The following is a 22,827-nucleotide window of genomic DNA, read 5'->3' as shown; positions in this document are numbered from 1 at the left end:
AATGCCTCAGGGTTGTGTGTGTATGTGTGTGTTTTTCCTAATCTTAGTTAAAGTGTAATGTGTTATAAAATAACAAGAAGTGTATTTTATTTTGGTACTACCTAAGAAGTCACCTTACAAGTTCCATTTAGCTCAGTTAACATGGAAATTGTGGCCATTTGCTGAATTAAAGAAAATACCAACCCACAGAATGATTTTAGAGAATCTTCCTCAAGTGAGCTTCTGGGAGGAATCAGTACTTTATACTTAAAAGCAACTTTGATTTCCTCATTTCCAATACTTGTGCAGGTAGTTTCTCTGGGGTTTAGGATTATGAATTAAGCAACAATCTCTCTGTTTCAGTATGAAATTTAATACAAATCTTTCTTGTGTGTTCAGCGGCCATTGCAGTCATTTGGACAGACAGGAAAAAGGTCTAAGGTATAGTAAATATTTTGTGCTGGCATGCCAAGGGCCTTCCTTCATGCTTGATGAATCCTTGTTTTCATACAGCGCTGCATTCAGTTTAGTTTTGTCATATTTTGTTTGGGGCAGAAAGCTTATTTTGTTTTATTTGGCGTTTTTGCCTTGCCTAGTTGCTTTTGTGCATTGCTTCTGTATCTTTAATGGTTCTCTATAGAGAAAATGGCTTTCTTACCATTCTTTGGGTTTTGAAATTGAAATTAGTCCCATCCTTGCTATTGCTACAGTTTTTGAAACTGCAGTTATTTGTTTTCACTCTTAACAGGGTTTTGTGATATTTAATGATATATTTAACTTGCACATTTCACCTACTTTTATACATGGCCAAAACTATAAAGAAACTTAAGAAACTCTAGGGGGCTTTTGGATATGCCCTAGATTTGTGAAATGTAGTGTTAATTTTAAATACTTTTCTTTAGTCAAGCTCAAAGTTAAAGCTAGTTCGGAGCCTTGCAGTATGTGAAGAATCTCCACCACCCCCTACAGCAGAGATATCACAGGAGAACCAGGTAAAAAAAAAAAAAAAAAAACACAACAACACCAAACAAAAACAAAACAAGAAAATGGTTATTTAAAGACATGATGCAGTAACCTGCTTCCTGGAGACTATTTTTTCATTAGGTTAAATAAAAGTTGTATATGCATGTGTGTGCATTATGTATGTGTTTTCATTTGTTTGTTTTATTTTTAATGAGTGAAACTGATTTCATAATATGTGCCACTGAAGATACAGATGAAAAGGTAGAAAAACCTTGTTACTTCAATATGAGGCTTAGTGCAGTAGCTTCACTCTGGAAAAATGTAGGAACTATATACCTAACCGGGAATATGGCTGTAAAGGATTATATATTATTGAAAAGTTATAAAATATTAATGTAATACTTAGAGTGATTGTAATTGTGGTGAAATTTGCACTTTTGATTTTGGCTTTTATGAATTTGTTAAACACTTACTGCTTGTGTGTGAACAGGAGACTACCCAGACTTTGGCTTGATGTATGACTTTACTTATTAACCTGAATGCATGGTGAAGCCAGTTCTCTAGTTAGGTTGGCTGTAATAGTTTAATACGTCTAATTTCTCTTCTGTCTGTGCTTGTAAAATATTGAACAAGTGAGGTTTAAGCGAATGGTTCAGTTTGCCTTTTGTATTTTCTTTAATGCTATAACTTCACTTTTCTCATCATCTCAGCTATGCACTGATCTTCGTCTCATGTTACTTTTCGATATTTATACATAAATGTTTTAGGACCCTCTTACCAGTGTCATCAAGTATGATGACTTTGCCTGTTGGTGGTGTGTTCTACTTCTTAAGGATTTGAGCACTGAAATCCCTTTATATCTCAATAATCCACTTTCAAAGAATTGAAGCATCTTCATGGCTATTTAAGAAACTGTGACTAAAAAGAGGAAGGAAAAAAATAGTTATGGCAGGTTGTACTTTTTTAAAAAATAAATGCCAATTGTACATTTATTAATTCAAAAAGACTTATACTTTACCTTGATTTAGAAGCTGATACCTCAAAACCCTCCTATAGATATTGAAGATAGTTGTCACATATTTAGAACGTGTTAGGTTCTTTAAAAACACTTCACTTCTTTGTTTCCAAAATACAAGAAAAGGAAGTTTTTGAAAATAAATTATTTATTGTCAGTGAATATATACAGATTCATTTCCTTTGAAATTTGTTCAAGTGTCAGGAACATGGGGTTCAAAATTTGTGATTTTTATTTAAAATTTAACTACATGGTTGGAAGTTAGTTGTATATTCTATAAAGTAGATACACTTTAGTAATAAAATAATGAATGAACTTTCTAGCAAGAAGCTAAAATATAATCAAAATAATTTATTAAGAATTATTGCCTAGAGAACATTTTTAAATGTTAACCTTTGGCTTTTACATGGTTGTTGACAAGGCTGAAGAGTTATGATATACTTTGGAAGAAATGAATGAAATTTTTTTGAAATAGCAATTTTACAAGTTATATTGTACAAGTCAGAGTACACAATACACCTCGTACAAGGTGGAACAATGGATATTATAAGGTTTTTTTGAGAATTCATTTCTTCATTCCATTGTCCAATATGTTGCATCATCTTAGCCTCGTGGAATTAATCCAAGGATATTGAGAAAATGAGAAGGGTCAGGCATTCATAAGTCTGTTAATATGGAAAAAGTACATACTTTTTGAGAAAAAGTGTAATGTGATCTTGGGTTTTATTCAGTACATTTTAACCTGATCCGAAAAATATTAGAGGGAAAATTCTCACAGTGCTACACAAATACGTCTAGTGAAAATTTATATGAGAAAAAATTAATATCAAGAGTGTATGTTGTATATTAGTATATGTTATTGATCAGAGATAATAATTTTTGTGTTTATATAAAGTTGAAGGAGCTGAGTTTATAGCATGTGAGTAATGAATAAGGTATTCATGCCAGAGTTCAGTATTCTACTTAATAGATTCTTTCTCAATTTCTCTTGGATACAATAATTCTTTTCTTTTCAGATAATAACTCATTATTATTCTCTTAATAAAAGATACTGCTTTTAGTAGAAATTTATCTTCTTCTAAGCCTTAAGTTAACTAAAATGCACCTAAATGGGTATTAGAAAATGAACTATTTCTCATAAAATGTGGTAGTATCTAATTCTTGGCAGTAGAGACACTTTCCAACTGATAATGCCTGCTTCAGAATGTGATTTTTGAGAAATTAATCTGGAGTAAAACTCATTATTCAAAAGGTTGAGAGGCAATTAAAAGAGAGATGTCACTTGTGTCTGATGAGAGCTTATGAGAGGGAAGTGACCTCAATAACAGATGTCAATGACAGTGAAGAGTAAAGGAATTATAGCTTCCTCTGGAGATGTTGCTATCCTTCCAGTTATTTATAGTAAGAAGAGTTCATTTAAAAGGACTACTGAGTTTGAAATATGTCTCGTTTATTTGCTACTAGAAACAAGGCCTCAATACCAATGGAAAGCAAGGTCTCAGTGTATGAAGCCTACTGGATTTTTAAATATAGTTCATCTTGATAAAATAATTTAATATCTGTAATTAAAACGTAGGGCTTTGGGAAGGGAATTTAGAAATGAAATCTGATCACAGGAGTTCCTTTTAGTGAAGGTCTAAATGTGAAATCTTTTCTTCCAACATGGATTTCATAGATTATTCTTGAGTTAGCGTAGAATGTGTAAGTCAGGAAAACTTCTGTAATGTTCTACTTCTGAAACATAGTTTCGTTTTTAAATATCTGTTTTACATTTAGGAACAGAATAAGGAAAGTAGATTAGAAAATGAGTCATTATGAGAAAAATGACTTATCAGTTGATGAATGTATGAAGTTGATTAATGTATGAAGTTTGGTAAGCAAGACAAAGGAGGGCATAAAGCCAAGTATTCATCATTCTAATAAAAATTGCCCATGCAGAGCTTTTGCCCTATATTCTAAGCACAAATTTGAACTGAGGTAGGATGAGAAGCAGAAGTAAAAGAAGGTAAACATTGGTCTGCAAATCTATAGGAAAAAATGCATACGTATATATATGAGATCTGGAATTCTGTCAAATACTATTTGAAAAAAAATATGAGCGGGGGCAGGGATTTATAAAATTCTTGTGGCTACAAGTTCAACTCCTGAAATTTATATCCCCTTTGATGTTGACTTATTAGACCTATTTCCACCACAGCTATCACCCAAAAAAGTGAAGTAATTGTCTGATCAATGTTTTTCATCACTAAAGAATAGTATGTAGTCTACAAATAGATCATACTTCTATCGTTAGTAGAAATGGTCTGGAAGTTATTCTACCTTTATAACTTCACCTGAATAAACGGAGCTATGTGACTTTTTCTTTTTTTTTTTTCTTTTCTTTTTTTTGCCCTTTTAAGCTACGTGAATTCATTTACAATTACTTCTTTGGTTTCTGAAATTACATGTAATGACACCATTTTTGAAATGAAATGTAGAATTCCTTCTTCAGTTTTATAGGATATGATTTCTTCCCAATTAAATATTACATATCCAGAAAGAAAACAGTCTTACTTGAAACCTGTCTCAAATTTTGTGGTGATTGAAGGAAGAACAGTAATGTATAAATCATAAACTTAATCAGTTTTGTGGATTTGGTTTTAGAAAGTTTTACTTATATATTTATATGGCAAGAGAATGGAGGAATATGAGATTATAATGGATACTGAAAAAATTATTTTTTAGGTATTGGATTGTCAGTTATTCCTGTCATCATGATTGATGATAATTATTATTCTTTTGTTTGGCCAATGATAATTATTATTCTTTTGTTTGGCTGTGGCTTCTCCAGTACAAAAATAGGTTAAGAAGACCTTGCTTCTGATCCTCTAGAGGTTTCACAAGTAGCTCTTTTCTGAGTAATATGGAAAACTCTCTAATTTAGAGGATATGTTTCAATTGATATATTCAACTCAAACATTAATTTCAACATATTCTATCAAGACTTAGATAAAAGTGATAAAAATATTAAGTTGTATTCCATTTTGAAAAATCTAATTGAATAGCATAAAAATCTTTGTCCCTTTCCTCCTCTGTACGGTTTTGTGTTACTCAAAAAATAAAAATGTGGTATTAACTAAATTGCTTTATATTTTCATTTATAACCGATTTTGCCTTCCAACAGGAGAAAATTCAGATCCAGTTAACACAATCATTTGAAAAAGAGGAGAAGCCCTCAAAAGATGAAGCAGAAAAAGAAAAAGCCAGTGATAAGTTGCCCAGAAAAATGTTATCAAGAGGTTTGCAATTTATTTCTGTGTTTTCAAACAAAATTTTAATTTTAACATCAATAATGCCATCCTTTACCCCCAGAAAAATTAAAAATAGTATATCTGCTGTAAAAATGCTAACAGAACAGACCGAAGGGATGATAGAATATTTGCTCATCTGGGCAAAATGACATAACACAAATCTGGACATTAGTAAGATGCTTCAGCCAAAAAACTGCAACATAGGCCAGAATCACTGAGGCAGCTAACTGTTCTTGACCTCTTATTGGTCTCTCATAATGAAATACTGGAATCACTGTAATTTGCATACTTGATTCCACTAAAAATAATATTGCTTTTTAATTCTTTATGCTACAACGAGCTGATGCCAAAATATTCAGTATCCAGTAAGAATATTCTTGGAAATCCAGAATGTTTATCTTTCATAATCCGTTTCAAGGAACTCCACCATCATCTGGCATTGCAAGTCAGTAAAAATGCTTCTTTGATTTATAAACTTAGTTACATTGGCCGGTGTTATAAACAACATAAGTATATTACATTTAGGGGAAAAGGTAAATGTGCAAAATTATGCATGCATAGTCTGGAAAACTATTTTGAAAGCAAGCCTTTGGTGATAGACCTGATCAAATCTAATTGAATATTCTTTCAGAACTAGAATTTCTACCTACCTCCAAATTATTGTCTCTACTTAAATTCATAACTGAACTAAGCTGTCTTAATTGCACTAAAAGTAGATGATTATTTAACTCATTCTAATTTTTCACTCAAGGAGGCATTTTTAGTCATGAGAATTGTGTGTATATAAAAGGGTCTTAAAAAGAATTTAGAGAAAACTGACACATGTGAGAAAAAATTTTAAGAACATGCATGTACATGCAGTTATATAAATCGATGTTATGTTTATTTTATGGGAGTTGAAAGCTTGTGGTCATCAGAGTTCATCATAAATTCCCTTTTCCTAATTTGTCAATTTTTTTCCCGTGTGGGGCATCTCATTTTATTTAAGATATGCATCATGTGTGAAAGAGAAAGGGATTTGTTTTCAAACAGCTTTATACTGGGTTTTTGTGTTGTTGTTTTTTAGATTCCAGTCAAGAATACACTGATTCAACTGGCATAGATCTACATGAATTTTTAGTAAATACATTAAAAAACAATCCCAGGTAAAAATTAAATTTATAAGGTTTACATTGCTTAGAGTACCATAATTTTGCTATGTTTGTTTTCATTTCAGAGTTAGAATGTTAGAATAAGATTGCAGTGTTTGAAGTACACCAGAAACATTTTAGTTCCTTAGGGCTAAGATGTTGGTCTACTATATGCACATGTATAAATAGTTCTTTGCATTATTCATGTCCCATGATATAAAAATAATTCATCCTTTTTATAGGAATTTTTAGAAATACAGAATCACCAAGATATTTTGGCTCTTAATTGAGGTAGAGAGGTAATCATGAATCATGGAAAAGAAGAAGAAAAAACTTCCCTCATAATAATACTCTCAACCACATAAGAGCCTGGCATATCCATTTATAGTCAGTTTTTTAATATAGCTAAAGGCAGAATTTTTGTTCCTTCTTACGTATTCACTTTCAACTCATAGATTTTTAAGGTACTTATGTGGGTCACTGTGAAACCCTTTGTGTTGCCAGGGTACTAATAAATAGACTCTAACTTTCTGGCGGGTCATTGACCCCTTTGTGGCATTCTCCCCACAAAAAGGCTTATCTACAAAAAATCTAACAAATACGTTCATGGGATAGAAGATTCCAAGTTTGAGAACCCCTCCTCCAGATGTTAGCTTCCCAAAGTAATAGTTCTTTAACATACACTAAAATGAAAATGAAACAGTTTCTTTGGGTATATGCACAAGGAGGAGAACAGGAATAACTCTCTTTATTCTCCCTGAGACTTATGTCATGATTTAACATAAGCTTTATTTTCATTCAAGATTTATTGTAGTCAGTATCATCTTGGTTTTCTATTTTACATTTAACATAAATGCCAAAAAGAGAACCACCAAAATGAAAAGTGGTCTCCTTGGAAAAAGGGCTGAAGGAGTACATAGTATGGAGTGAGAAGGAAGATATGACAAGTCCACATGACTTATTTTTTTTCTTCAGTTCAAGTTTATTTCTTAGTGGTCACAATAGAACAATTAATTCCTTAGTTCATTGAACAGGCATTTACTGAGCATCTGTCATGTTCTAAACATTGTGCTAACAACATTGTAGATAAAAAGAAGATACAGTCTCTACCCTAAAGTATTCACCATCTCTGAGCTAGAAAAAGACGCATGATATATAATTAAAATAGAATTGATGTGTGGGAGCCTGCTTCTGCCTCCCTCCGCCTGCTACTCCGACTGCTTGTGCGCTTGCTCTCTCTCTCTCTCTCTCTGTCTCATCTCTGTCAAATAAATACATAAAATCTTTTTTAAAAAATTAAATAGAATTGATGTTGTAAAAGAGGTTTTTGGAGTTTTGTAAAAATCCAAGGAGGAGGCCTCAACCTCTTTTTGAAAGGTTATGGGAAGGCTTCACTGAAAATATATGCCTGAGCTGAGTCTTGGATTCACAGTGCTTTAAGTAGAAGCTGTCCATATGGAGAAATGAGAAAGGCATTCTAGATAGATACACGTGCATCGACAAGACACGGTGGTTTACTTCCTCTCTCATGCACTACTGTGTGAGGTTGTACATTCTGGCTCCAGCAGGGAGGCATGTGGCAAGTAATTTTAGAAAGTGATAGGGAAGGTGTTGGTTGGGTATGAAAAAAACCTTTCTATGAACGGTTGGGTATGAAAACAACCCATTTCTATTTGTCCTTGACCTAAGATTGTACCAGCATTCTGGGGTGGTGAGTGTGGAGTGCTACTAGGAAGCCAGGGATGATGCCAAAAAGATCTTTAAGACAGTAACGAACAGTGAAAAATAGTCTTCCTTGAAACGCCAATAGCGTACCATTTAAGAAGTATTGAATATGACATGATAAGTTGAGGAATAATTAATGGATTTTGAATAGAGTAATGATATAATCATTCGTGCATTTTAGAAAGATTACTTTGGCACTGAGGGGCCAATACCATAAACAAGGATTGTGGCTAGGAGACCATAGGGAAGAATAGAAAGGGAAGGACATGTTCGAAGATATTTAGGAAGTACCATAGTGATGGTGTGATACAGTAGAACAGAATAGATTCTAGGTTTCTGGCTAGGCTGACAGTCCCATTAACTGAGAAAGTGAGTAAGGAACAGGCCTGAATGGAATAGGGCATGTTCTGTTATTTTATAAATAAGTATAGTTTGAGGTACCTGATGGAAAACTCAGGAGATAAGATCTGTCCAAAATTAAAGAGCTCTGGTTTTCAAGTAAATAAGCCTGAATCAAGTAATGGATTCGGGGTCACTACTAGAAACGAAGCTTGAGGATGATGTGTTTGCTCTGAGAGATAGAGTAAATGACAAGGACAAAATTCTGTGGAAAGACAGCATAGAAAATGTAGATAGACTAAGTCTTAAAAGTGGAACAATCATGAGACCATTTGTCTTGGTTAGCTGGGGCAGGGCATGGCGGCCTATATGGCTCAGTCAGTTTAGCATCTGACTCTTGATTTCTGTTCAGGTCATGATCTCAAGGTCATGAGATTGAGCCCCTCATAGGGCTCCACACTGGGTATGGAGCCTGCTTGAGATTCCCTCTCTCTCATTCTTTCTCCCTCTCCTGTCATTCCCTCTCCCTGGCCCTACCTCACCTTCTCTCTCTTTCTCAAAACAAAACAAAAAAACAGGGGGTAGCCCGGGGGTCAGAAGCCAGGAGCTGTTTCATGAAAGATAAAGTAACACAGGGATCTGCTCATTAGGTTGAGAGATTAGGAAATTGCTGACTCTTTTAATAAATTGTTTCATTTGGGGTGGAATGGTAGAAACCAGAACTCAGTGCATTGAGGAATAAGGGAGAAGGTAGAAAACACATAGCTAATTTCCATAAAACAAAATAGGATGCTAGAAAGGCAGAATTTTTCTTTTAACCTGTAGGAGAGACCTCAGTAAGGACAACAATTAGAGATCTATTTTTATCCATTCCCAAATATTTTTCTATTTACAATTCTCTTATCTTTTACAAATGCGAAAGTTTTAAAGTTATCTTTAAATGTACAAGTTAATGGCTTTATTAAACCCACAGATAGGTTACAGCCATCACTACAGTCAATTTTAGAATTTTTCATCATTCTAGAAAGAAACCCTCTATTCTTTAGCTCTCACCTTCCTATGCTCTGAGCTCTAATCTACTTTATATTTCTATAGATTTTCCTGTTTTGAATATCTTATATGAATGAAATTATGTGTATGTGGTCTTCATGGACTGGCTTCATTCACTCAACATAATATTTTCAAGTTTCATCCATGTTGTAGCATGTATCAGTACCTTTTTTTTCTGTGTATGCATTTATATTTAAATAAACATATAAGTGAATAATTCATGTAATGGCTGGTGTATAAGTTATTACTAATGTCGATGTGATTTAGAAAGTTGGAGCGAATGTTAAATTTTGTGAGAAATAAGATTTACTTAATGACTCAGTGTTCTCTCAGCGAAACACACAATTAATTGCCAGATATACATGGTACAGAAGTAGTAGTAAATATTGCAAGTTTCCACTAAAACTTTCAAGATTCATTATTGCTCAGAGTTCTAGATTTTAAGCAGTTTTATTTTTAGTAATATAAAAATTCAGTCAACATTTCATTTCAAAATTTTTCTTGAGAAAATTTTTAGCTTATTCTCAACCAAATAAATAAACTTAGCTCCCAATGTAAACTAATTTATCTGGAATTCTTATTGCAAAAAATATTTGCAGAGGCTCCGCTAACTAGTCATTGCTGAATTAGAAACTAAGAACCTAAAGTTGATTTTGATAGAAATTATATTCAGTGACATAATCTTCTTCCTATTTTTGTATTTATTTTATACCCATTTTGTGTAAATTCCACATGTAGTGAAGAAATAGGTATAATATAGGCAACTGTGTTATATAACTAATAAAGGGGAGAAACTTTTGGATTAATCCTGAGAAGGGACATTTTAAAAGTAATTTGATTTGCTCTGGAGAATATCATATAATAGTTCTACTTTAATTTCTAAAATTGCTTTTATTGGAAGTAATATTTGTTTTATTTCTTATCTGTTGCAAATGTTTGGCCAGGCTCATATGGAATATTGGGAAAGGGGTGGTCATATAGAAGCATTATTGTTTTCTGGTTTTTTTATTTGCCACTAGTATACCAGCTATGTACAGTTTCTCTAAAGTTGTTTCTAGTAAAATGGCTAGAATACTTAATAAGTAAAAAACTGGTGCCCCTTCATTTTCACTTTAGGTAATAGCTTATTGATTGGTTTGAGATCCCTATTCTTCTTATTTTTTAAATAATAGACAGCATACATTGGTTCCCTTTAAAAGACTATACAATAATTTCAATAACTATGCCCACTTTGAGGTTCATGTGCTAAACCTTATGCCTTAGGATGAGTAATTTGTGGACCTATTAGTTTGAATCCTATATGCACTGCTTCTCGAAAGGTTATTAATTTTTAACTTAAAATCGTTACAAAAATATCTGACCTTGATTACATATTACAGGAAGCATGTACTAAGCTATAGTGGATAAAAGGCTGGAGATGTAAATCTTAAGAACTTAGGAAGATTGCCAGCCTTATTTTTCTAATAAGTCATACTTCTTAGTAACTAAGAGTTTAGTAAACTAAACAGGGAGGCTTGGTTTAAATAGTACATGGTCCAGATAAGGTAAAAAAAATCCTCTGCAGCCCATAGATCTACCTGTGAGAGAAAAATAAAAGCCTGAATTTTTATTAGTGGCTAGTAAAATTGTTAGAATTTTTTCTTTCCTGGAGACAACAGAAGTTTCTTTTCAGTGGCAATATATTCCCTGCAGAAGCTTTCACAGATCTTTTGCCCACTGTTCAAAAACAGGAAACCATTTTTTTTCCTATCTTGTCTGGTACAAGTATTCCTAACTTGGCTTCCCCTCCCCCTTCCCCCCACTCTAACACCTTCCCCCTCCTCACTTCATTTGCATGGTAAATGTTTTTACATCCCTTCACTTTCAATCCGCCTGTGTCTTTAGGTCTGAAATTAGTCTCTTAGAGACAGCATATACATGGATCATGTTTTTTTAATCCATTCATTCACCCTATGTCTTTTGATTGAAGCATTTAGTCCATTTACATTACATTTAAAGTAATTATTGTTAAGTATGTAGTTTTAGCCATTTTGTTACTTGTTTTCTGGTTGTTTTATAGTTCTCTGTTCTTTTCTTCTTCTCTTGGCTCTCTTCCATTGTGGTTTGATAAGTTTCTTCAGTGTTATACTTGGAGTCCTTTCTCTTTTTTTGTGTGCATCTATTGTAGGTTTTTGATTTGTGGTTACTATTCTATTCATATATAACATGTTACAGCAGTCTGTATGAAGTTGTTGGTCGCTTAAGTTTGAACACGTTAAAGCACTAAATTTTTACTTCCTTCCCCCATGTTTTATGTATATGATACCACATTTTAAATCCTTTTATTTGTGTATCCCTTGCCTGATTTTTATAGATATAATTTATTTTACCACTTAATGTGTTTTCACCTCCATATTAGCTTTATTAGTGATTAATCTACTACCTTTATTACATGTTTGCATTTACCTGTGAAACAGAAGACCAACTTGAAAGTATTATTTCATGAATGCTTAATAAATTGCCTGCCTCCGATTCCTTTCTTTTTTAAAAAATAACTATATAAACTACATCAGAAAAGTTAGAATTATTTCATCTCAATACACATTGTACTCAAAAGGTTAGATGAAAAGAGGATCTTACAGTTACATAAATAAGTCCTTTTGTGGGGGGAGCCTTCTGAATTAAAAACTTCCCAACCTCCCTAAAAAATTTTAAAAGTCTTTATGAGTCTTTTATATCAAAAGACTTTATAATTTGATTAACAGATTCCATGCAGATACATTTGTTGAGCTCCTCTATATAGTCCAAATAAGAATACAATGATAATTCTGATAAGTGCTTTTAAAGAAAAGTGTGAAAGAAATAGTTTCTAAGAAAGAATATAGGAAGTTGTTCTAGGCAAAGGAAACAGCATGTTCAAGTAACCAGAGACAGGAAGGAGCCTGGCAAGCACAGAGATAAGCCAAATGATAACAGTTTTGTGATTAAGAGACAGAAGATGAGGCTGAAGAGGTAGACGAATGTAGGCCCCATTACAGATGCTTATTTCTAACCTAAGAGCAGTGGGAAGCCTATCATAAATATTTAACCAAGGCAGTAACATGTGGTCACACGTGTGTTTTTAGAAGATGTTATGAATGTTCAGGTAGAATAGATAAGGCGGGAATGAGGGAAGACAGAGAGAAACAATAGACTATGGTTCTAGTAGTAAAGCCAGAGATCCTGCTTGCTTGGATCCAGGTTAGCAGCAGTGAGAAACAGTAGAAAAAATAGAAGGTTGATAAAAGTTGCAGTACTAATTAACTGCATAGGAGGGTTAGAAAAAGGATTATAGCAGGCCACAGATGCTTCTAGTACAGTATACTGGGTGAAAGATAGTGCCGCTTACTGAGATGAGGAGTACTAATGGTGAACCAGGCTTGGGGCAGAATTGAATGTTGCTAGAATTCGTGTTAAAATGTAATCATGTTTTCAGCTTTGGATTTAAAGTCACCAGGTAGGCATATTTTCTCTTCAGTTTTCAACTAATGTTAAATATTTATTATATATATATGTGTCAAATATTACTTGGTTTTATGAGACTTCTTTGCAATCTAGAGAGAAGGTCAAACTCAGTGCTGACGTATAGTATAGACTTTCAAGCAGCTTGAGCAAAAGCACCAGATCCTCTGTCCTATTAGAGGATTCTACTCTGTATTGTTTATTTGAGAGGGAAACATTAACCTTTGGCCTAGTTTTCTTGATCTCTAAAAATTGAGGGACAGAACTGAATGATCTGTAAAGCTACTTCTAGTTTGAAAATTCTCAGAGTGTTTGTTTGTTTCACATGCACATGAAATTTCCAGTGATCCCAAGAATACTGCTTTGAGCCATGTCCTTAGTATGTGAGCAAGGAGGTCCTTCGGGGAGTAGTGATACTGTTAATATTCGTTACAGCATATGCACATTAAATAGGACCCTAGTGTTCTAAAGAAGCACATGCCAGTTTTCCCTAGAGTCCTTATTTATTTTTCATATTGAAAGTCTTGGGTTCATTTTTATTTTTATGGCAAAAGTTTCCAAAGTCTTAAAAATGTATAATACAGGTTCATCTGGTGATTTGAAAAGGCTTCTCCTTCTGAGTTAGAATTAGTAATGTATTTCATACTTCTCTGCCATAATTCCATCTGTATACTAGCATCAGATTCCCATAGGAGTATTCCTGTTGTTACTGGCATTGCATTTTCTTTAGAGTACTGTTTCTATAGAGTTGAGGATAACAAAGTCATGAGCCTGACTAAAGATGCCTGTGTTCCTGCTATTTCTCAGCTTTATTAAGGAAGTAAAGATTAATATGCTCTTATTATCCATATATCTACAGAACAGACTCCAATGTATCTGTTTTAAGTATGGCCACATGTTTGGTAATTGTTAGAGTTGAGTAAAAGCTACATTGAGATTCATTACACAGTTCTCCCTACAGTTGTGTATGTATGAAATTTTCCATTAAAAAAAATTAAACTAAAAAAAGTCATCTTTTATCTTATCTAAACATTACTTTTTTAGAAGTCACGTGTATATTCTGGCATCAAGTTTGTGATAGTCCTCAAAGTGCAGTTTTTAGGGAAAAATTTAGTCAGTAATTCAGTGTTTATGATTATTTCAATGTTAAGTTTTATATTTAAGAGTCTTCATATTTTGTTTCAGGGACAGAATGATGCTGTTGAAATTGGAACAAGAAATATTAGATTTCATTGGTAATAATGAGTAAGTCCTGACATTTAACAAGAAAACAAATTGTCACCATGGTGCTCCTTGATTTACTAAACTAGTTTTTCTTCTACTTCTAGATCTCCACGTAAAAAATTTCCCCCAATGACATCTTACCATAGGATGCTATTACACAGAGTAGCCGCTTACTTTGGATTAGACCACAATGTTGATCAGAGTGGGAAGTCTGTCATAGTAAACAAAACTAGTAATACAAGAATGTAAGTATCAACAAATGTAGGCATTTGTTAAGTACATATGTGACCATACTTTATCTTTCAACAGCACCTTTCATCTGAAGTTTTCCACATTTTAGCAGCCTAATTAAATATTATAGTAACCTTATGTGATAGGGCCAAAAAATACTAAAATGTCTTTTAGTGTACTAGATACAAAATGAACCAGTCTAGACTAAAATAAAGCAGATCTATGAGGACTGGTTTAAAAAGCAAAACCAAACTTCAGAAGCCATATCACTGATATTTGAAAAACATTCACTTGGATTTTTTAGTTAATGTATTTTAGATAGCTGTGGCCAGTCTTAGGCAAATTTGAGGGGGTTTTACTTGTTTTGTTTTGTTTTTTTAATTCAAGTCAGTTAACATAGTGTAAAAAAAAAATTTTTTTTTAAGGCAGATTTTGACACCCTCACATTCAATTAATCCCATCATTTTACCATCTTTTCAACCTTTGGTTTTGCTTCTTTAATCCTACAAATCTCAAGAAGCTGGTACTGTTGGTTAATATAGTATTATCCATAATGTAGTATCCCCCTCCTGCGCTATGTTTAATTGACTGAGGAAAAGTTTTTAAGAGCACCCATTTGTTTTAAAAAGTGATAGTTTTATCAATCTACACATTTAACGCAATCCCTATCAAAATACCATTCATTTTTTTTTCAAAGAAATGGAACAAATAATCCTAAAATTTATATTGAACCAGAAAAGATTCTGAATAGCCAGAGGAATTTTGAAAAAGAAAGCCAAAGTTGGTGGCATCACAATTCCAGACTTCAAGCTCTATTACAAAGCTGTAATTATCAAGACAGTATGGTACTGGCACAAAAACACATAGATCAATGGAACAAGATAGCCCAGAAATAGACCCTCAACTCTATGGTCAACTAATCTTCGACAAAGTCAGAAAGAATGTCCAGTGGAAAAAAGTCTCTTCATCAAATGGTGTTGGGAAAATCGGACGGCCACATGCAGAAGAATGAAACTGGACCATTTCCTTACACCACACACAAAAATAGACTCAAAATGGATGAAAGACCTCAATGTGAATCAGGAATCCCATCAAAATCCTTGAGGGAAACATTGGACAGCCACATGCAAAAGAATGAAACTGGACCATTTCCTTATACCACACACAAAAATAGACTCAAAATGTATGAAAGACCTTAATGTGAGACAGGAATCCATCAAAATCCTTGAGGACACAGACAGCACCCTCTTCAACCTCATCCGCAGCAAATTCTTCATAGAAAGATCTCCAAAGGCAAGGGAAGCAAGGGCAAAAATGAACTACTGGGACTGCATCAAAATCAAAAGCTTTAGCACAGCAAAGGGAACAGTCAACAAAACCAAAAGACAACTGACAGAATGGGAGAAGATATTTGCAAATGACATATCAGATAAAGGGCTAGTATCCAAAATCTATAAAAGAACTTATCAAACTCATTGGGGAAGGTACGTGCTATGGTGAGTGCTGTGAAGTGTGTAAACCTGGCGATTCACAGACCTGTACCCCTGGGTTAATAATACATTATATGTTAATAAAAAAATTAAAAATTAAAAAAAAACTCAACACCCAAAGAACAAGTAATCCAATCAAGAAATGGGCGGAAGAGGGCGCCTGGGTGGCTCAGTCATTAAGCATCTGCCTTCGTCTCAGGTCATGATCCCAGGGTCCTGGGATTGATTCCCCCATCAGGCTCCCTGCTCAGCGGGGAGTCTACTTCTCCCACTCCTACTCCCCCCTGCTTGTGTTTCCACTCTATCTCTCTGTCTCTGTCAAATAAATAAAAAATATCTTTAAAAAAACAAAACAAAACAGAAATGGGTGGAAGACGTGAGCAATCATTTATGCAAAGAAGACATCCAGCTGGCCAACAGACACATGTGGCCAACAGACACGTGAAAAAGTGCTCATCATCATTCAGGATTAGGGAAATATAAATCAAAACCACAATGAGGTACCACCTCACATCAGTCAGAATGGCTAAAATTAACAAATCAGGAAACGACAGATGTTGGCGAGGATGCGGAGAATGGGGAACCCTCCTACACTATTGGTGGGAATGCAAGCTGGTGCAGCCACTGTGAAGAACAGTATGGAGGTTCCTCAAAAAGTTGAAAATAGAGTTCCCTACGACCCAGCAGTCGCACTACTGGGTATTTACCCTAAAGATACAAACGTAGTGGTCTGAAGGGGCACATGCGCCCAAATGTTTATAGCAGCAATGTCCACAATAGCTAAACTATGGAAAGAACCTAGAAGCCTGTCAACAGATGAATGGGTAAAGAAGAGGTGGTATATGCATATACAATGGAATACTATGCAGCCATCAAAAGAAATGAAATCTTGCCAATTGTAACAACATGGATAGAACTAGAGGGTATTTTGCTGAGCGAAATAAGTCAGTCAGAGAAAGACAATTATCATATGCTCTCACTGATATGAGGAATTTGAGAGGCAGAGCAGGAGGTTGTGGGGGGTAGGGAAGGAAAAAATGAAACAAGATGGGATTAGGAGGGAGACAAACCATAGGAGAATCTTAATCTCACAAAGCAAACTGAGTGTTCCTGGGGAGTCAGGGGGTAGAAATAGGGTGGTTGGGTTATGGACTCTGGAGCGGGTATGGGCTTGGTGAGTGCTGTGAAATGTGTAAGCCTGATTATTCACAGTCCTGTACCCCTCGGGCAAATAATACATTACACATTAAAGAGAGGAAGGAAGGAAGGAAGAGCGAGACAAGCTCAGAAAGAAGAAAAAAAAAGTGATAGCTTTATAGTATTACTGAATTATATCATCAGTGCAGCTATTTGGAAGTAAAAGGCCCAATCAAAGGCACCTAAAATTTTGTACACAGCACCTTTTTTTGCCTATTTGTAAAACTAATCCTAAAGCAACTAGTTCAGCTAATATTTATACTTTGGTGGTAATCTGCCTATCTGAAGCATTTTATATATCAATTTTATATGTGGCAGCAGTGGGTCTGTGGTAATGAGCAGCAGTCAGCTTCTGATGACATAGATAATGCTAAAAATTAATTATTTGTATGCTTTTCTTGAAGCTATATTTCTCTTAGGGTCTTATCTATGAACCATTCTGTTGGCATGGTGGTATTTAATTCACTCATATCCCTTCTGTTATAATGGCCTTTACTCTTATAGCTGCCATATTGTTTACTGGAACAAACTTGGTTTTCTTACTTTTCATATAGTATTGTGTCAACTAAATAGATAACAGTGGTGGAGGCTAGTAGTTTTAAATGTTTGTTCCTACAATTAAATTAATGAAGATAGAGGTCTTTGAAAAGGATCTTGTCTTTCTTTAGAGATTATATTTTACCTACTGCAAATGTGAATCTGATTTAGTTTTCCTCTACTTGTCCCTTATTCTTTTAAAAATATCCTCATCAATTAGTCTGTTCCCAATTCATTATATCATAGCTCAAGTAACCATAAGATATGACCTGAAATGAAGGTGAATAGAAGTCTAATTCATTTAACCAGTACCTTTCAGCAATACTCAGAGCTGCTGGATACCCAACCACATGTACATTAGCAGGCATTTTGTCTAACATTTCGACTGATGATTCTCTAAGGTTTTCGATACAGTGTAACCTCGGTTATTTGAATGCTATGAATGATGTCAGAAAGCTTTAGGATTCTCTTAATCAAAGTCATCAAAAGCTGAGCTAAACACAGATGTTCATGATATACTTAAAGAAAAATGGATCAGTAGTGTAATTATAACTGGACATTCAGATCATTGAAGTTACACTGTATTCTTATTTTATATCTTCTGGAATATGAAGAAGGTTGTAAATCAGAAAACCTTAGAGATCTGCTCCACATTGAATAAATGCAAACTTACCTTTTCCTCATAGGCAAATTACCCGCTCCAGCCTTGAACCAGTGGTGTTGTGGATGTCAACAACCCGGTGTCCACTGGGGTGTCTCATTGGAGCGGGAAGTTGGCGATTGCAGGGCAGTAATTTCAGGCATCTATAAAAGAAAGAGGTAAGACAGTCTTAAGGTTAGCTGAAATGCCTGCCAATGCTATTTGGTGTGGGAATCCAGCTGCTCTTAGAAAAGTTGCCAGGCCCTAGGTTAAACATTATAGTTTACATTGGAATGAGAATCTCTCATCCAAGTATAGACTTCTTCAATAAGAAATGACTTCGAACAGCTACAGAAATAGTTGATAAACTTAAGCAGGGCAATCGTGACAGAAGTAACAATATACTGCCATCTTCAGAACTAATAGATAATAATCTTTCACACTCCTACTAAAGAAAGTAATCTTTTTCTTGTCATTTTGGTCATGAAATTGTTTTTACTCTTTTTATTGTTCTTCCTAGTTATGTCTATAGTTCTGTGTGGAGATCTCTTCGTTTCACTTATCTGAGTATATTTTAAAATACAGATTTCTTCAGCTTACTTAGATAATTCTTATTTTTAAATCTCCTTTTGCATTATTTGAACAGAATGTAGAAACAGTGCTTTATTAAAAATTCACTACATTAAATATTCAAAAGAGTTACTTGACTATTATATATAATGACATATATATGATCACATTTGCTGAAGATGTCATTACTTAGGTTTATTTGGTTTAGAAATTTACTTAGGGTGTTCACAATATATTATGCCACTATATAATATATATTTAAACTATATGTAAAAATCTACTCGAGTTTAATTAGACTTTGTGCCTCCAAATATATTTTTATGTATCATGTATTTCAAAAGACTAATTCCAATTTTAAATAGGATGTTACTAAGTCACAAGAATATTAAATAAATTGTTGAAGTTGATAGTATATTTTAGAAAGTGAAGTTTTACATAGTTTTAATTTTCCACAGATCATAACCTTATTATGTCTGTCTTCTGGATCTCATTGGAACTTACAACATTTCTATAGAGAAAAGACCGATCAGCCATTTAATATATTGTTTTGATTTCATAATTATTCTTTCAGGTTATAACTTTAACTTCCCCCCAAAAAAGAAATGTTTCTTTTTTAACCTGTTTCCAGTAGTGTAAAACAAAGATGTACCCTGTTATAATTAAGAATTCTTGGTAATTTGGTAGCATTTTGAATGAGCCTGTTAGGTTTTAGGTAATTAAACTTCAGAATATATTATTACTTTCAATTATGTCACACCAAACCAGGTATTGTAAGAGTGTAACATAAGATGAAGTACCATATACTTTTTCTTTTTCCTTGAATTTTTTCTTAGATTTAGAGGAGGCAGTGCAAAAGGATAAATAGACCTTGAGTCTGACGTACCAGCACTCCAGCTGTGGCTCAGTCATACACTTGCCCTTAATCCTAGATAGTTACTTAAGCCATTGGAACCTCAGTTTTGTTTTGTTTTGTCTTTTTTCAGTAATATTTAAAATAACAAACTTCTATTGAGTGTTTACTATTTTAACTGCTGTTCACGTATTTATTCATTTCCTTTTCAGAGCAAGTCTGTGAAGTAGGTATACTATAATTCAATTTATAAATGAGGAAACTAGGGAACAGAAAGTTTAAGTAACTTGTGCACATCCTGAAGCAACTAAAGGGGTAAAACTGAATGTTTGAACCCAGGCAGTCTGATTCCAGAGCCCACAGTGTATTTTTCATAATGGCCTTTAAATCGTAACATAAAGTAGTTAATATTTTCTCATAAGATTATTATGAAGAGTAAATGAGGTAACACAAGTATTAATTATTAGTGGCACTAGTGAGTGGTAATTTTTTATTGCTTTGATTACTTTACATAAAATGTTGTATTTAACTTTTCTGTAAGTAATGTGTACTATCTCTTCTGTTCCCTTGGGGTTTTTTTTAGACCTGATCAGAAATTCAATGAACATATTAAGGATGATAAAGGTGAAGATTTTCAGAAACGATATATCCTCAAGAGAGATAACTCCAGCTTTGACAAAGATGATAACCAGGTAATCTGCGACAATTGCAGCTTTTTTCCAGGTGCAGGAATTAACACCAGTAGGTCATTTTCCCAAGAATTAATTGTCCTTGTTTCTTTAGATGAGAATACGTTTGAAAGATGACAGAAGAAGCAAATCTATAGAAGAAAGGGAAGAGGAATACCAGAGAGCTAGAGACCGAATATTTTCCCAAGATGTATGTACTGACTTAGATTTAGATCTCACTGTTAGGTATATGTTAATTTGCATTAAAGGAACTCATTCCTCCTATCATCTATTAATCATTTATTTGTAACCATATTTGTTAAGTATAAAGTCACTTGTTAGGAATATTGAGGTCTGTCTTGTTCGTATCAATAATTTAATAACTTATAAAATGCTATATTGCAGCAGTTATATAAATATTTCAAAAGTTGCATGCAAATAGACTATAGGAGCAGTATATCAGACTGAGTATAAAGTTCGTGTAATTTTTTTTCTTCCATACTTCTCACAGACTTGAGATTTTAAGAACATTGGTCATAGTCTACAAAATCATGTACTCTAAATTCTTCTCGGTAGTAGACTTTCCTCAATAAGTAACTTGTTTCTTCGAAAATAAAACTAATTAGGAGCACCTGGATAGTTTTGTCAGTTAAGAGTCAATCTCTTGATCTAGGCTCAGGTATTGATCTCAGGGTTGTGAGTTCAAGCCCCACATTGGGCTCTACACTGGGTGTGACACCTACTTTTAAAAAAAACAAATTAAACCAATTAATTTTTATATTCTGTATGTTTTCTATTTTTAAGTGATTATATGAAAGAAATCTTTCCAGTGGCTAATTATTTTATATATGTATTTGAGAAGAGATTCAGTTTGGTTTTACCAGTGTCTATTAAGTGTCCATTCTGTACAGTACTAGGTATTATTCAAGGATATATGAATGCAGGTAATTTGTGTTAACACTGCCAGAGATAAAAATTTCCTCAATATTAAAAAAATAAAGAGTAACATTAAAATCTAAACTATCAGTTAATATTCATGCAAACCTTATTGAGCACCAATAGTATGTGCTATATTTGGCCCTGGAGGACATATCCATGAACAGCTAAAATGATTTATCCCCCCAAACAATCCTATATATGGTAGATACTATGACTGTTCGGTTTTTACAGATAAGGAAACTGAGGTTCTAAGGGGCTAAGTGAAATAGCAAAAGATTGTGTAGATAGACGATGACAGAGTTGAGATTTTAGCCCAGGTCTGCTGCACTCAGAGCCTAACCTATATGTATTTCTCTCTCTAGTTTATGAAGTCTCTGCCCCAATAAATAGCCAAGTAATGACAGTACGGTATATGATATGTGTAGAGACATGAAGGTAAAATAAAGGATACAGCTTAGAAGCAACACAAACCAGAACTGAGACGTGAGGGAGAGAGTTGGGTTCCAAGAGGAGACCTAAAGGAACCCTCCAAGCAGAGGCTCAGAGATAAAGGAGGACTTGACAGATAAGGAATTAAAAGATTCAGAGAAAAGATTCAGAGAAGCTGGACTATAGTGGAGGTGACAAGAAGTGAGGAAAGTTTAGAGAAATAAGCAGGAAGCAGATGACGTGACCATGAAAGCTGGTTAAGGTTGTTGGGCTTTTAGTTAGAGCAGGAATCAGCAAACTTTTTCTATAAACAGCCAAATAATTAGTTTTTTAGGTTTTTAGAGCCATCCAGTCTTTATTGCAACAACTCACATCTGCCTTTCTAATATGAAAGCAGACCTAGAAAATACATAAATGAATGGGCATAGCTGTGTACCAGTAAAACTTTATTTGCAAAAACAGGTGGCTGACCATAGTTTGCCATCCCCTGTGCTAGAACATCAGGGAGCTATTAAGGAGAGAAGAGGTGTGATCAGATTGACATATTAGGAAGACTGCTGTGGCTTCTGTTGCTTAAACTGGATGAAAGGGGCAAAAGCTGGTAGCTGGAAAACTAGTTGGAAGACTGTCATCATAATACAAGGAAGAATGGTGGTTGCCTTACCTAGGTTGATAGCATTAGAAGAGTTTGGCTATGAGCTGCATTGTGGTATAGCTCCTTACTCACTGCTACAGCCACAGCCAAACCACAGCTAAGCAAAGTATTAGTTGAGTGAATAAGGTAGAACCTACAGATTTGTGTATACCTTTAATATATAATCACGAAAATAGGTTCATTTGCTTAGAAGAGAATATTTGAATTTCCATTTAATCTGTACCACAAAAATGAATGGATTCAAGATGTATATCTGTTAAAAGAATGCATAGTACCTCCAAGCCAGAAATAATTTCATTATTACTTATTGTGTATCCTTGTCACCATTTTGGATTTTGTGGGCAGGGTGAGTGATGCTTTTTAAATATTATTACATAAAATTTTGATTGTCATCATTGGTTTACAGATGCATGATGTATTTGACAA

The 22,827-nt window shown here is 34.0% G+C and overlaps 1 protein-coding gene across 10 annotated transcripts in view; it reads left to right on the top strand.

The window, feature by feature from the left end:
• The window catches only part of R3HDM1 (R3H domain containing 1), a 209,860-nt gene that overhangs the window by 91,395 nt on the left and 95,638 nt on the right, over positions 1 to 22,827 (top strand). For 7 of the 10 annotated variants that reach the window (XM_032856157.1, XM_032856158.1, XM_032856160.1 and 4 more), the window contains exons 4-11: positions 379 to 420; positions 882 to 971; positions 5,121 to 5,235; positions 6,314 to 6,392; positions 14,157 to 14,216; positions 14,300 to 14,440; positions 20,294 to 20,402; positions 20,494 to 20,589. In XM_032856157.1, coding sequence (XP_032712048.1) covers positions 379 to 420; positions 882 to 971; positions 5,121 to 5,235; positions 6,314 to 6,392; positions 14,157 to 14,216; positions 14,300 to 14,440; positions 20,294 to 20,402; positions 20,494 to 20,589 — 732 coding nt within the window. The remainder of the gene's footprint in view (positions 1 to 378; positions 421 to 881; positions 972 to 5,120; positions 5,236 to 6,313; positions 6,393 to 14,156; positions 14,217 to 14,299; positions 14,441 to 20,293; positions 20,403 to 20,493; positions 20,590 to 22,827) is intronic. The other 3 variants (XM_032856161.1, XM_032856165.1, XM_032856164.1) reach the window with 2 other exon arrangements.

The sequence above is a fragment of the Lontra canadensis genome, unplaced genomic scaffold (assembly GCF_010015895.1).
Source record: "Lontra canadensis isolate GAN:19392208 unplaced genomic scaffold, GSC_riverotter_1.0 scaffold11, whole genome shotgun sequence".
Classification (NCBI taxonomy): domain Eukaryota; kingdom Metazoa; phylum Chordata; class Mammalia; order Carnivora; family Mustelidae; genus Lontra; species Lontra canadensis.
The sequence above is the reverse complement of the archived record's forward strand: the minus strand, read 5'-3'. Positions and strand labels throughout refer to the sequence as shown.